Raw genomic sequence first — 16,261 nt, 5'->3', positions numbered from 1 at the left:
TGGACTAGATGACCTTTAAGGCTCCTTCCCATCTCTAAAATTCTGTGATCCTCAGGGTAGAAGTGGTAATAAGTAACACAGTCACCCAAGGTAATGCTGTCTACATGTTGGTGAGCAATCAAGAATTGGATACAATATAAAGTGCTCTTTACTTTAATAAAGAGTTTACTTCTAATAAGTTTTTCAGAAAATGAGAACAGCAATAGTTACCACCTGAGTCTTGCCTCGAAGGAGTGTTGTATTGCTTAATAAGATGTTTCCAGACTATTCTTTAGTTCCTGAGGGAACAGATAGCACTATAGAAACTGAACACTCGCCTTCCTTGCTTATAATTTTCCTTAATAAAGTCTTTCTGACTCTTTAAAAAAAAACCTCCTTGACCTATCTCATTTTCTTCGCCATTGTAGGAAAATGTTACTCGTTTTTGGCTGTATTCTAACTAAAATGATATGTGGCCATTTGGGACAGGGTTCTGTATGCACACCAGGCCAGTTTATTCAGGCTGTAGGTCAGTCTAGGGCTCCAGGCCAGAAACACTTCAAGGCCTCTGGCTTGGAGACACTGAACCACTTGAAACTGAGCTACTGTGCTGTATTAGTAAATATTTCCCCACCCCCACACACTTGAGGAGCACAATTCCCTAGAGATGTCTGGGCCTCATTCCCCACAGCTGGATTCACAGAAGCTAGATAAATGACTTAGCAATGTCTGCTGCAGTCCAGGATGACCGAATCCTCTTCTGCTCTACTTTCTAATTTTGTATGGTGAAATTGTAATCTTTTATATTCAGTCTTATTCTTGAAGCCTCGATTTCTATGTGTAGCCTTTAAGTAAAATAATATATGGAAAGAATAATGATTAGACCTAAAGGGGCTTCTGTTGTAGAGTTGCACTATCATTGTTCAGAGAGTAACCTTAGTAGCCAAAGCATTTGGAACAACTGTTAGTGATAGATAATTCTGACAGCAAAGCTTGGTTTAATCCTAGTATAACTTTATAAATTACTAATCACAAATAGCTAAGATGTGAATATTGAGTGCCATGGGATTGGATTGCTTATATTTGTTTTGTAATTTGTGTTTATAGTTGGAGTCTTAAATGTTAACAAATGTTTAGTCACTTATTAATCCATTACAATTATATGTACACACATATATTAGTTGTATGTAATTATTGTATGTGACATGATATTATATCGCATATAATACAGCGTAGTATGTGATACAATATAGTTATATTAGTTTTATATAATTCCCTTAGTTGTATGTGTTGTGATGTACATCTAAATCAAGGAACTTAGGCAGTTGGAAGAGGCATTTTAGTTACTCTTGATCAAAAGAAACTTTGTTGAGGTTAGCATATAAATAAGAGGTCCTTATTAACCCAAGTATTTGTTTACACTTATTCTCAGAATTCAGTGCCAGTTTCACAGATATTCAGGGCATCCTGTGAAATATATATATATATATATATATATATATATATATATATATATTTTTTTTTACAAAAAGGAAACCAAAGAAAGATAAAAGACTTAGAATGAGTGTTTTTTTCATTCCTCACTCACTTGTTTTATAATCAAAGATTTCCAATAGTGTTTTGACTGAGGCAGTCAGTTTTGAAAATTTTGGAACATTTAAAATAGCCTTGAAAAAAAAAAGAAACCAGGGGTTTTTTGGTTTTTGTTTTTTGTTTGTTTGTTTGAAGTTTCAGTTTATCTAGAGCAAAGCCTAGCCCTCTTCTATAGAAGTCACAGGTATTGTCCCCAGTCATTTGGAGTTCTCTTTACCTTTACTAGTTTTAGAAATAACTCATCTTAATTCAAAGACCTTTTAGTTGACTAAAAGATCTGTTTCTGTTCACTTCAATTTTTACATTTATTTCTTTTCTAGTATGTGTCTAAAGATTTCCCCATTATATACTTTTTGCTATTTTGCCTTTGTTTTGCCATAATTAATAGGAGTTTTTAGTCTTTCTTTTGCTGAGCTTTGCCCTTTTTTAAAGTACAATTAATTATGAAATGCTTACATGAACTCAAAGTCATCCTTTCTTGAAACTAGTGTGTTCATTAGAAGCCAAACATTTTGGAATTAGATTGTGCATGTTAATGTATAAAGCCATAGAATGTTAACTTTTCAACAATAAGGAAAATAAGATGACATTTCTTTCTTGACAAAGAATCACATGATTACATGTTATGGGAGAAATATCTCTTCTTTGAGGAACCAATAATTCAAAACATTTGTATTTTTATGTTTGTATTTTCTACTTGTATCTGGGCTTTTTTTTCTCTCACTACTTTCCTAAAATATTTTCCCAGGGGGAAAAAAAGTTCATATTAAAAGTACCCTTGTCATTTTTTTTTCATGATTTGTATAAAAGTATGACTGATATTGTTTTGTTTACTTTAGAGAAAAAAACAAGCTTTAAACAATTACTTCCTCAAATTTGCTTTTAGTCTTCTCTTTGCCTGAGGTCACAATGAACTTATCTAGTAGAACAGTTGCAAATCACAGAAAAGAGATGGAAGGGAGGTTATTTGCTAGGAAAAAGACAAGACAAAAAAAAATCCCCAGATGATTAAATCACTTCAGTTAGAACTTAGTGTGTACTGCATACTACTAAAAGCTTTATGTGTGTAAAATACAGAAAATGAAACTATTTCTAGTAAAATTTTGGTCTACTTTTTTAATCCTTTATCACTTCGATCTTTAAAAATCTGTTCCTTTTGGTTTGTGACTTCTTTCCGTTATCTATTCATAGAACTGTTTCCAGAAAAGGGGCCCACATCACTTTTTCCAGTAACAGAGTGATTGTTCAAAGAAAGTTTTATGAACACTTTACCAAGAACTTAATCTTTTGAAATCCTCCATTGGATCTGGAATTCCCATCTGTTTGGTTCAAAGTCTGGACCCCATAGAGCCAAGGATAGTGTGGTTTTTCATTATTGTCATTTGTCATTTACAGATTGACACATCTTCTTGATTAAGAGAATCTCTGATATATCAAATAGATTAATATCTAAATTTTATCAGTCTTTTATGATGAGTGATGTCATTTACTTCTTTACTGAGAGTTAATAGTTGCTCTCAGTTTCTCTTCCTTAAAATTAAATTTTAGAATAATCTTTGCAAGGAAAGGGACCAGGTCTGAAGTTTTAGACAGTGAGCAAAGGCTAAAAAAGATAGATGGGCAACAAGTCAACCAGCAGGAATTTTTTATATTTATATCCAATCTCCCTCCCCAGACACCATTTATAAAGCATCATCCAATTTCTAGAAACAGCTTTAATGTTACTACTGCAAATGGAAAGAATGACAAAAATAGGCCCTACTCCTAGAATGAAAAAAAAGTCCACATTTTCAAAACAACAAATAATTATTTCCACTACGCTGAAGCTAGACTTTCCTGTTTAAAATAAACACTTGCTTGCTCCTTTTTTGAATTATAATTAGAATGTCTCTAAAAGTTGTAGTGGGGAATTTTAACTTCTCAGTTCTAAGGATATCATCTTCGTTTTCTTGTAAGAATACTGGACCAAGAAGCAGGAGGACTAGGTTCTAATCTTGGTCCTACCAATAACTAGCCTTGTGACCTTCATCTCTCAAGTGTTTTGTTTCCACAGGTATAAAAATGAGGAAGTTCAACTAGATAGTCTTTGAAGCCCCTTCCATCTTTGTAGAAATATAAAGGAAATATTAACTAACTGAGAAAAAAATGAATGTTCTATTTATCTAGAACGGTTTCAGTATATGTGCTGCTGAAACAAGCACTCTAGAAAGGTTTCAAATAAGAACAAACAAATGTCTGCCCTCTAAATACCACCCTAGCAAAGTTTAGAGAGATTCATTACTTGGTTGACCACAATATGATTTTTTTTTTATCACACTCATTTTTGGAACCCTCTGCTTAGTCAAAGATGGGTTGCATCATGCATTGATAGTAGAGGGAATGCCCACACTATTGATATGACAAGTTCTCAGAGCATTTAAATTTAGTATGAAATATGGCATGATAAATATGAAAGTACAAAGAACTATAAATTCATATAGGGAAAGAGCTTTAGATTTAGGCTTGAGAGACTTAAGTTCTAGTCCATAATATTTCATGAATTAACTGTGTAACTCCATCTGTATGTACCCCACTTTCCCAGTCTGAAAATTTCTTAGACTTCAAGATCCTTTTCAGCTTTGAACATTGGTTTTAATGAACTACTGCTAATGAGGCTGAATGAAGACTTCATGGAAGAAATGCATATTGTTCTGGGTCTTCAAGTACTGAGCATTTGAATTAGGAAATTATAAACTACAGGCTTGAATGGAAGAGATTTTAAGGGGAAAGAATTGGCATATGTCTACTTGATGGAGTAGTGTAGCTGGGACAAGATAGAAAGGCATCAAACATGGTTTCAACCATGAGTTCTTGGAAAGTGATAACACTAACAAAAATAAGGATGTCAGGAGAAGCTAGTTTCAGAAGGAAAATAGTTAATTTTCTTTCAGATGGGTTGACTTTGAGGTAGCAGAGTGTATATATAGGGGAAACCATCCAGTAGGCAGTTTGAAATACAGGTAAGGAGCTCAGGAGAGTGTTGGAATTGTAAATTGATTAGGGAATCAGCTGCCCAGAAAGGATAAAACCATGGATATGATTGAAATGAAACCATGGCTATAATTGAGATCACCAAGGGATCATCATTTTCCCCTGCATGTGCTATAGTCATGGATCGTATCTTTTCTTTAGGCTCTCTCATTTCTAATCTAAGCAGTTTTTTTGTTTGTTTGTTTTTGTTGGTTTTTTTTTTTGTCTTTGCATCTCCAGTGCCTATCATAGGGCCTTTTCATGTTGTTTACTTAATAGATTTTTAAAAAATGTTAACTTTTAAAATTCAGTAATCACTAGAAAAATAATATTCTCATATGCAAAATAGAATACATACAAAAAAGAATTATAAGTGAAACTTTGACTCTCTATTACATACAGATGACTTTGTTGGTTTTTTTCTTAAAGAGTCTGAACTTAAACACCAAATAAAATGGGTATTTCCAGATACATAGTATAACAAAAAAAGAGGATTATACATGAAACTGTGACTCTGTATTAGAAACTTTTCTTTTAATTATATAATAAATTCAACATGTAACACTTTCCCTGTTTACCTTTTTAAACTTCTCTTGAGTCTTGTATGTTAAGATCAAATTTTCTATTCAGTTCTGGTCTTTTAATCAGAAAACCTTGAAAGTCCCCTATTTCATTGAATGTCCATCTTTTCCCCCAAAAGAGAGTGATCAGTTTTGCTGGGTAGTTGATTCTTGGTTGCAATCCAAGCTCCTTTGCCTTCTGGAATATCATATTCCAAGCTTTGTGATCCTTTAATGTTGAAGCTGCCAGGTCCTGTGCAATCCTGACTGTGGCTCCATGATATTTAAATTGCTTCTTTCTGGCTGCTTGGAGTATTTTTTCTTTCATCTGATAATTCTGGAATTTGGCTACAATATTCCTTGGAGTTTTCCTTTTGGTGTCTCTTTTGATGGATTCTTTCAATTATGGTTTTATCCTCTGATTGTACAATATCAGGGCAGTTCTCCTTGGTAATTTCCTGGAATATGTCTAGACTCTTTTTCTGATCATCTTTCAGGTAGTCTAATAATTCTCAAATTGTCTCTCCTGGATCTATTTTCCAGGTCAATTGTCTTTCCAATGAGGCATTTCACATTTTCTTCTATTTTTTCATTCTTTTGATTCTGTTTGATTCCTGGTGTCTCATGGAGTCATTAGCTTCCATCTGTCCAATTCGAATTTTTAAGGCATTGTTTTCTTCAGTGTGATTATGCAACTCCTTTTCTATTTGGCCAAATGCATCTCTAAAATATTTATTTATTTATTTATTTATTTAAGTTTTCAACCTTTGTTTAGATAAGATTTCCAATTTCAAATTTTTCTCCCTCCCTCCCCTCCCTGCCCCCTCCCCTAGACAGCAGGTAATCTGATATATAACATTAAAAATATTTCTGCATTAATCATGTTATACAAGAAGAATCAGAGCAAGAAGGAAAAACCTCAAAAAAGAAAAAACAACAGCACCAAAAACAAAAGAAATAGTATGGTCCAATCAGCATCCATATTCCACAGTTCCTTTTTTTTCTGGATTTGGAGAGACTTTTCCATCATGAGTCCTTTGGAACTTTCTTGTACCATTGGATTGGTGAGAAGAATCTAGTCTATCACAGTTGATCAATACACAATGTTGATGATACTGTGCACAATGTTCTCCTGGTCCCGCTCATCTCACTCATCATCAGCCCATTCAAGACCCTCCAGGTTTCTCTGAACTCCTCCTGCTCATCGTTTCTTACAGCACAATAGTATTCCATTACATTCATATACCACAACTTGTCCAGCCATTCCCTAATTGATGGGCATCCCCTCAACTTCCAATTCCTTGCCACCACAAAAAGAGCAGCTATAAATCCAAATGCATTTTTTAAGGAATTGTTTTCTTCATTCAGTCTTTGTGCTTCCTTTTCCAAGCTTTTGATTCTTCTTTCATAAATTTCTTGTGTTACTTTCATTTCTCTTCCCATTTTTTCTTCTACTTCTCTCCATTGATTTTTCTTTCTTTCTTTCTTTCTTTCTTTCTTTCTTTCTTTCTTTCTTTCTTTTTCTTTCTTTCTTTCTTTCTTTTGGTGGGGCAATGAGGGTTAAGTGACTTGCCCAAGGTCACACAGCTGGTGTCATGTGTCTGAGGCCAGATTTGAACTCAGGTACTCCTGAATCCAGGGCCAGTGCTTTATGCACTGTGCCACCTAGCTGTCCCCTCAATTGATTTTTTTTTTTTTTGCAGGGCAATGGGGGTTAAGTGACTTGCCCAGGGTCACACAGCTAGTAAGTGTCAAGTATCTGAGGCCGGATTTGAACTCAGGTACTCCTGAATCCAGGGCCGGTGCTTTATCCACTGCATCACCTAGCCACCCCCTCCTCAATTGATTTTTAAAATCCTTTTTGAGCTCTTTCAAGAAGGCTTTTTGGTCTTGAGACCAAGTCAATTTCTCTCTTGAGGGTTCACATGTAGGTGATTTGAGAGTAGTGTCCTCATCTGAGATTGTGTTTAGCTCTTCCCTGTCAACACAGAAGCTCTCAATTGTAAGAGCTCTTTTTTGTTTCTTACTCATATTGCAGCTTTTTTTTTTTTTAAAGTTGAGGTCTGCACCTAGGGCACAAGGGTCACTGTTTCAAGCTTCTTGTGCTGGGGGATAGGGACTGTGTCACTGGCTTTCTACTCTGAGGCCTCTATGACTTTTGGATCTCTCACCACCCTGGGCTTGCTCCCTGTGCTTGCTCCAGGAACTGGGATGGCTGGGCCTAGTCATGCCTTACCCGTGGGTAGCCCTCCAGCTGGCAGCCTGCCCTCTCAGCTGGTGCTGATGGATCTCACAACTGGCCTGCTGTGCCACCAGCCGGCTGATCCAGGATCAAAGGGCCTCAGTTGCTCCACTGTGGCCAAGAGCTTCCTGCTGACCTACCCAGACCTCCTCTGTGCTGTGCTACACTGTCTGAGCTGAGCTGTGCTCCTCCTTTGCCTGAGTGAGACCGACCTTTTCTGAAGTCCTCCAAATTATCTCAAGTTGGAAGATTGTGTGTCTCTGTCTTTTTGTAGGTTCTGTTGTTTCAGAATTAGTCTAGAGGCTTGATTTAATGTTGTTTTTGAGGGAAATGGGAGAGCTCAGGCAACTCAATGGCTTCTCTCCGCCATCTTGGCTCCATCTCTCAACATATAACTTTCGAAGCTACCTTGTACTATCTTACATGTCTGTGATTCTTTTTGACTTTCCTTCTCTTCTATGAATTTTGTGTATGTATGTGTAGTGCATTTTCTATAAAGATGCTTCAATGACCCTTTCTTCCTTTCTTTTTTTCCTTCCTCCCTCCCTCTCTCCCTTCCATTCCCTTCTTTCCTATATCCCTCCCCCCCACACCTCCTCCCACCCCCACTGGAAGAAAATAAAAATAAAAACAAAACCTTTGTAGCAAATATGCACAGTCAAGTAACACAAATACCAACATAAGCCACATCCAAAAAACATCTTATTTTGTATCTCAGGTCCATCATCTTCACTTCCCTCAGGAAGTAGCTGGCATGCTTCATAATCACTTCCATAGAATCATGGTTGCCATTTCCTTAATCAGATTTCTTAAATTTATCAAGATTGTCTTTCTTTTCAATGTAGTTATTGTGTAAATTATTCTCCCAGTTCTCACTTCTCTCAATATCAGTTCATATATTCTTCCTAGTTTTCTCCAAAACTAACCATTTTGTCATTTGTTAACATGTAATACTATAACTCCTCGGTTTCTAATTTTTTGCTGTATATGTATATGTATGTGTATGTGTATGAGTAGATAAATATCCAAAGGAGTAGTTAAAAAATATATATATATATATATATATTTTTAACTCTGGGTCTTTTTTCTTCTTTCTTTGATCTCTGTGGTTATAGACCTACTAGTGGTATCACTGAGTATGTTCAGTTTCCTGATGTTTGGGGGTATACTTCCAAATTGTTTTATAGAATAGCTGCACCAATTCATCTTTGCCAGTCTAATTTGCATTTCTCTAATTATTAATGATTTGGAATATTTTTTCACATAGCTATTGATAACTTGGTTTTCTTCCTATGAAAATTGTTCCTATCCTTTGACAATTTATCTTTTGGGGTATGGCTTTTGTTCATATATATTTGAATCAGGTCTTTACGTATTTTGGAAATAAGACCTTTTCAGAGAAACTTGCTGTAAAAATTTCCCCCCACTTGGCTGCTTCTCTTTTATTTTTAGTTTGCATTAGTTTTATTTGTTCCAAAAAACCCTTTTATTTCATGTAATTAAAATTGTTCATTTTTTCTTCTGCAATCCTTCCTATCTGTTGTTTGATTATGGACTCTATATGTAGACCTGAAAGGTAATTTCTTCTTTGCTAGTTTGTTTCTGATAGGAACTTTTATGTTTGGGTCATGTATCTATTTGATCAAGTATTAGTATTGTCTAAACCTGAATTTTTGCCAGATTTCTTTCCAGTTTTCCCAGCAGTTACTGAATTCCTACCCCTAGTACCAGAGGTCTTCAGCTTTATCAGACACTGTTCTACTGTATTCATATGCTTATAGATGCTATGTACTTAATATATTCCATGCATCAACCACTTTCTTAACTAGTACCAAGTCATTTTGATGGTTACTGCTTTGTAGTATAGTTTGAAAGCTAGCACTGCAAAGCCACCTTCCTTTTCACCTTTTCTCCTATTATTTCCTTTGAAATTCTTGACCTTTGTTCTTTCAAATGAATTTTTTCTCTAGCTCTATAAAATAATTGTTTGATAGTTTGATTGGAACTATCATTGAATAAGTAAATTAATATAAATAATATTGCTATCTTTATTAATTACCATTATTTAGGCCTGTTAATTTCTGTAGAGTCTTTTGTAGTTGTCTTCATATAGTACCTGTGTGTATCTCAAACATTTTACAGATTCTGAAATTATTTTAAATAGAATTTCTCTTTCTGACTTTGTTGACTTCTCTCTCTTTCTTTGTCACACTCTCTCTCTGTCTTTTTATCATTGGTAGAAATTCAGATGTTTTAAGTGGATTTATTTCATTTGCTTAGACTTTGCTAAAGTTTAAATTGTTTCCATCAATTTTTAGTTGATTCTTTAGGGTTTTTTTGTGGTTTGTGTGTGTGTGTGTGTTTTGTAGGGCAATGAGGGTTAAGTGATTTGCCCAGGGTCACACAGCTAGTAAATGTCAAGTGTCTGAGGACAGATTTTAACTCAGATCCTCCTGAATCCAGGGCTGGTGCTTTATCCACTGTACCACCTAGCTGCCCCTCTTTAGGGTTTTTAAAGTAAACCATCATATCATCTGCTGAAAGCAACAGCTTTGTTTCTGTGCCCATGCTTATTCCCTTATTTTCTTTATTCTTGTCTTAGTCTATAACTAGCATATTTAGCGCTATATATATCAAATAGTAGTGGTGATATTGGCATCCTCATTTTGCTCAAATCTTATTGAAAAGGCATCTAGATTATCTTTGTTATATAACATTCTGGTTCCTGGTTTTAGATAGATATTTCTAATACATTAAGTTATAATGTATAATAAATGTTCATTTATTCATATGCATTCTAATGTTAACACAAATGGGTGTTGGATTCGAGTGTTTTCTCAACATCTTTGTTATATATTGAATTGAATTCCACACTCATTTCTTTAAATGTTTTCATCATATCTGTCACTGGTCCGCCTCCCCCCCCACAACCTCCCCAATCAAGGGTTCCTTAACACTTACAACATCAAGTCTTAACTTTAATTTCTAGCCCCCTTCCTACTTTAGGGTATTATTCCAGTTCCACATTTTTTTATAAGAACTTAACATGCTCAGATCAGTCTTCATCTCTGAATATATATATATATATATATATATATATATATATATATATATATATATATATATATATATATAACTTTCTTGAATAAGCAGGTCCATAGAGGTTTGTTGTTGTTGTTGTGGGGTTTTGTGTGTGTGTGTGTGTTTATTTTAGTGAGGCAGTTGGGGTTAAGTGACTTGCCCAGGGTCACACAGCTAGTAAGTGTTAAGTGTCTGAGGCCAGATTTGAACTCAGGTACTCCTGACTCCAGGGCTGGTGCTCTATCCACTGCGCCACCTAGCTGCCCCAGGTCCATAGAGTTTTGAAGCTGAAAAGAACCCTAAAAGTGACCTAGTTCAACCCTTTTAGTTTATAAATGAATAAAAAGTCTTAGAATAAGTGAATTTCTCAAAGCTTCTTAACTTGGCTTTTTTTTTTAGTCCAAGGTTATTATTTCATTAGTACAGAAAATTACCAATATAGAAATTCTCTCCACCAATGCAAGTCAGGAACTCATGCTGTTGGGTATCATTTAAGGCTTTTAACATATTGGTTATGTTTTTAGGGGATGTGATTTGACCCAAAGTTTTTCCCATTTCACAAGACAGTTCTCCTTTACTTGTTGGTACCAAGTCATTCTTTTGACTTCATATTTGTGCTAGTTAATACATAAGTTCTCTGAGAATAAGATTCTAACTGTATGCCACCCCTTCACATATTTTAAGGGCTACTTCACTGTGTATCTAAGTTGAACTTTTTAAGTTGACTAGTTGTGGCAATGTTTAATGTTCCTTATTTACATGGGAATAGATATTTACTCATCACTCCAGAACTAAGCTACACCAGATCTTTCTGGTAGAGCCAGATTCTTATCTGAGTGCATAACATCATGTAAAATTTCTTGCTTAATTAGAAGCCAGCCTGAGAACTGCCAAGTTAGAATGAGTACCTCCTATTATATTCACTTTTATATTACCAATGTCTGTACATGAGGCATTGGCACCCACTCTTAGTGCCTGTGAAATCCAGCTAGCATTCTGATAGGCTTGTTGCAAAACCCAGCCAGTCTTAGAGACAGCCTGCCACTACTGGGGTGTTGCTTTTAAAAAAATGGCATATGGGTTTGAAATAAGTATTAAGTAATGACAATAATAAACACAACTACCAAACATTCAGTGGTGTCTCTAGGTATTTATGAGTGTTTTATGAAAGCTGAGTTGTTTCTTTATCTCCAGGTGACTTTTTGTAAACTGCCTTTATAAATCTTGAAATGTAAATTGTTCCAAATGGAATTGGAAATGAACAGTATATCAGTATTTCGTGACTTTAATGCAAAGTACATAGGAAGATAGTGAAAAATATACCAGAAAGTATGACTTGGGGTTTCATTAAAAGGGACTGAATATGTGCTATATATTTGCCACATTGGTTTTCTGCTGAAAGAGCTGTTGCCTATTTAACATTACTCATTTGTTACAAGGAGTAGCTAGGCAGTGCAGTGGCTAGAGAACTGGGCCTGAAGTCAGGAAGATTCCTCTTCCTCAGTTCAAATCTGGCCTCAGAGATTTACTAGCTGTGTGACCCTGGGCAAGTCACTTAACCCCTATTTGCTTCAGTTCCAAATCTGTAAAATGGAGACATACTGGAGAAGGAAATGGCAAAGCACTACAGTATCTTTGCCAAGAAAACCCCAAATGGGGTCATGAAGAGTCAGACACAATTGAAAACAAGTGAACAATGACAACGGTATATTTCAAAAGGGCTGCATGTTCATAACATTATAGGACCTTTAAAATCATGAAAGAGAAACATAACCTATTCATACCATCAAAGGGCTCGCTTTGAAGTTAAACCCAGAGAAGACAGTGGTATAAAAGAGAAAGAAAACAGAATCCCATTTACAACTGAAAATAGACCTGCCATTTCCATCACTGCTCCATTTTCATTCTGATAATTTTTACAAAATGTTTTGTAATCACAAAACGTCAGAATTGGAAAGAATCCCAAAGATCATCTAGTCATATACCCGAACAGGAATATCCTCTTAAACCATCTGAAATATGTCATCATCTAGACTTTTTTTAAAAGCCTCCAGTGAAGAGGAACTCACTAGTACCCAGTATGAATGAATGAATGAGTGAAAAAGCATTTATTAAGTACTTAGAATTTCCAGCTAAATGCTGAGGATATTCTTCCCACCCCATTGTTTTAAAGGAAAAAGCAAGACACTCTGTTTGCCTCCACTACCTTAGATGGACTGCTTTTCCTTATGAAGTGTAGACTCATTGAGGAAAGGGACGGCTTTAAGTTCAGAGAACTTGTTAAAGTATTTTGTTCAGAGAACAAACTCAGAGTGATTGTTTGACATTTCCTTTCTGGCAATGGTAGTGATGGTTCAATTACTGCTCCCAAGGCAAGTGGTGGAAAGCTTAACGAATGGGGGTAGAAGTGGGTGAGGGATGTGAAAGAGTGTGAACATGGTGAGATAAGGGCACAGAAACTGCATTGTTGGGGTTTGGCTCAGGCTGGAAATTGGGGAAGACTCCCAATCAAAAACTTAGGTCCCTGAGTAATAGAGGAAATGCATTTCATTTCACTTTTAGATTGCTTAAATTGTTTTAAAAAATGTTTCCCCCTTATATCCTCTATTAATTCCAATTTCTAATTATGACATTTCAAGATTAATGAGGATGATCTTTGTTCCTTTTTAGCATTTGATAGGAAGAAGAGGCCCTGGGATGACACATGGATTGCTACTCTTTTTTTTTTTAATCTGTTGGAATTATTTCTCTATTGACATGTATTATTATTATTTTTCTTTCCCTTTCTATCTGTGATATGCTTGACAATTGAATGAACATTATGAAGATTGCTGTGTTCACTGTATCCTGGCCTGCTTGTTCTGCGAGTTCCTGACCCTCTGCAATATCGTATTAGGACAAGCATCATGTGGCATCTGTACCTCGGAGGCCTGCTGCTGTTGCTGTGGTGATGAAGTAGGAGATGACTGTAACTGCCCTTGTGACATGGATTGTGGCATAATGGATGCCTGTTGTGAATCATCAGACTGTTTAGAAATCTGTATGGAATGCTGTGGAATTTGTTTCCCATCATAAATATTTATCCCTTATTTTATTTCATTCAAAACTGGAGTTTTTGTTGTTGTTGTTGTTTTAAATTCTCCTAAGGGGGAAAAAGCATCACAAGATTCTCATGAAACAAACCAGTTACTTGCACTGTTGCCTCTCTTTTTTTTTTTTAAGACTCTTTGAAAACTCCATATCATAACCAAATATGTATGGTTTTATGTGTGAAATTGTAACTACTTTTTTTCCTTTAATACTTTGCTTAAATTAGTGGGAGATTTTGAAAAAACACACACACAAATATTCATTTTTCTCCTACTTCTTAGCTAGATAACCATTCCTGGAAGCCTCCTTGCTCCAACCATTTATTTCTGAATGAGTATTTAAAAAAGAAAATTTATTTTTGTTATGCGTCTATTAATGTTTAAAATGAACTATTCTTTGTAGTTTAAATTAGAGAGAACAAACTCAAAGCTGTCCTAAAAACAAAATTGTGGGAGCTCAGGTCTCAGAGACTTTCCACATTTGTTACTTGAAGAATTTCATTTCATACCAAACTTTAGAAGTCAAGATGAAAACTCTTTGTACTCTTAATCAATTACAATTAAGTATACATAGCCATTTTAAAGCAGTAAAAAAAAATACAGTATTAAGGATAAAATGTGTTGGCTAAGATTTACCAAAATGTGTATTTTGTTATAGCTGATTATAATATTTTTGGTTTCATTATGAGGTTTTATGTTGATAAAAGTAAAAACTTATGAAGCCGATACAGTATATTCAGAGTGAGGAAATGCCAGTGCCAACAAGAGGAGCAACATTAGTAAATTTGCAGTTTAATTTGAAACTTTGTGGGTGTTTGCCTTTTTTGGAGTTGTTTTGGTTTCTGTTGGATTTTAACTAGTCTTAAAGCAACAGATTACATAGATGGCAATTACAACAAACTATTGCTTAACAATGCAGTGAGAATTCCTATTTCCACCATTGTGACTTGACTAGATTTCAAGATTTCCAGTCTTGAAATTAGCCAAGATGTCAATGACACATATTATATATTCACCTTATGTCTTAGGAAAGTAGGAAAAGACAAGGAGAGTTATAGCTGATTTGAGACTTAACAACATTTGTGTATTTTGTTAGAATGAGGAATATGTTTCCTTATTATGTGTCTCCCTCTGTCTTGATTTTTTTCTAGATTGTTAAGTTTGGTTTAATGTAATTTTTGTAGAGGTTATGGAAGTACATTTTTGGATTGATATTTCTTGCTATGTATCTAATTTATTGCTTTCCCCATTCCCATTTCCCATTCTTGTCCTTTGTAATAGAAGAGGACTAAAATGACATCACAATGTCAGGGGTCAGTGTACAATGTGTCTGACTGTGGTTGATCAATTTAATTAACCTGCCCCTTTCCATCCAACTATTAGCATAGATAGGCTTTTTAAAAAGGCATCATGGCATTAGTCCTGGAAATGCATGGCCATAGGCTCCAAGGACACAAGTGCCATCTATTACCATATCCCTTTCATGAAACCTAGTTAATAGTTATTTCATGTATTTTTGTTGTTGTTATTATTGTTGTTGTTGAGTTATGTCTGACTCTTCATGACCTCATGGACCATACTGTGCATGAGGTTTTCTTGGCAAAGATACTAGAGTGGTTTGCCATTTCCTTCTCCTATGGATTAAGGCAAACAGGTTAAGTGACTTTAGCAGGGTCACACAGCTAGTAAGTGTCTGAGGCTGGATTTGAACTCAGGTCTTCCTGACTCCATGCCCAGTGCTCTATCCACTAAGCCACCTAGCTGCCTTATTTCATGTATTGCAGAGCTTAAAAAAAGCAAAATGGCAACAACAAAATGTCTTCAATCCTACTTATGGTGCATTTTACAAACTGAGGACTTTTGAGCTATTGAATTTTAGAGTGCTCATAAACATCCCTTTCCCCCTCTCTTTCCTAAAGAATGACTTCTATTTGTTAAACCAAATATAAGAGCTTTGTCGTATTTTATACATAACCGGAAACTCAATATTTATATGTACCCAAGTCTAACATTCCATATACTCACTAGATATATGAAACATTACAGATTATGAGTATCTTCTGTGTAGACATATAAAGTCTTCTAATGACCTGGGATTATCAAATTATTTCATTTTTTTTTCCTAAAATTTTTTTGGCTATGATATCTGATATTTAAATGTATTCTGTTATTTACTATATAAATATCAGCACTTTTGTAATATATGTTTCTGTAGCAGAGAACATAGTTGGATAGTGGAATTTCATTTCTATATTCTCAAAATTCTCTTGTCTACTTCAGACAATCATTTTGTAAGTACCTTGCATAATGAAAACAAAGCAGAAATAAAAGTAGATAAATGTGAACTTGTACTTTTGAGCATTGTTTCAGAATTTCTATGTATAAAATGTTCTCTTGAATACTATGGAAATTGTGATTAAGTTCTGTAGTTTACAGTTAAAGTTTTTTTTGGGGGGGTTTCTAACTCCCTTTTTAAAAAATTGGTAATGTGGTCTTTGAATTTTATATTAACTGGATCTTTTATTATCTTAAAGAACACTATTTTGAAATTAAAGAAACAGCTTTATGTTGAATTATTGGTATATTTTCATGCCAAACTGTTTCATTGATTTTCGTTTTCTCTTTTAATGCTTTTCATTTGATTTAAGACTGGAAGGTTTGTTTTATCCTCTTAAGTTTCTTTTTTTTGCTGAAGATTGATCTTGCTG

General features: G+C 34.9%; 1 protein-coding gene across 1 annotated transcript in view; it reads left to right on the top strand.

The window, feature by feature from the left end:
* MDFIC (MyoD family inhibitor domain containing) overlaps positions 1 to 15,176 on the top strand; it is a 119,154-nt gene extending 103,978 nt beyond the window's left edge. The window contains exon 5 of the mRNA XM_043967302.1: positions 13,292 to 15,176. Within this exon, the coding sequence (XP_043823237.1) occupies positions 13,292 to 13,539 (248 nt within the window). The 3' untranslated portion in view covers positions 13,540 to 15,176. The remainder of the gene's footprint in view (positions 1 to 13,291) is intronic.
* Positions 15,177 to 16,261: the final 1,085 nt, after the last annotated feature.

The sequence above is a fragment of the Dromiciops gliroides genome, chromosome 5 (genome assembly GCF_019393635.1).
Source record: "Dromiciops gliroides isolate mDroGli1 chromosome 5, mDroGli1.pri, whole genome shotgun sequence".
In the NCBI taxonomy this organism is placed as follows: domain Eukaryota; kingdom Metazoa; phylum Chordata; class Mammalia; order Microbiotheria; family Microbiotheriidae; genus Dromiciops; species Dromiciops gliroides.
The sequence above is the reverse complement of the archived record's forward strand: the minus strand, read 5'-3'. Positions and strand labels throughout refer to the sequence as shown.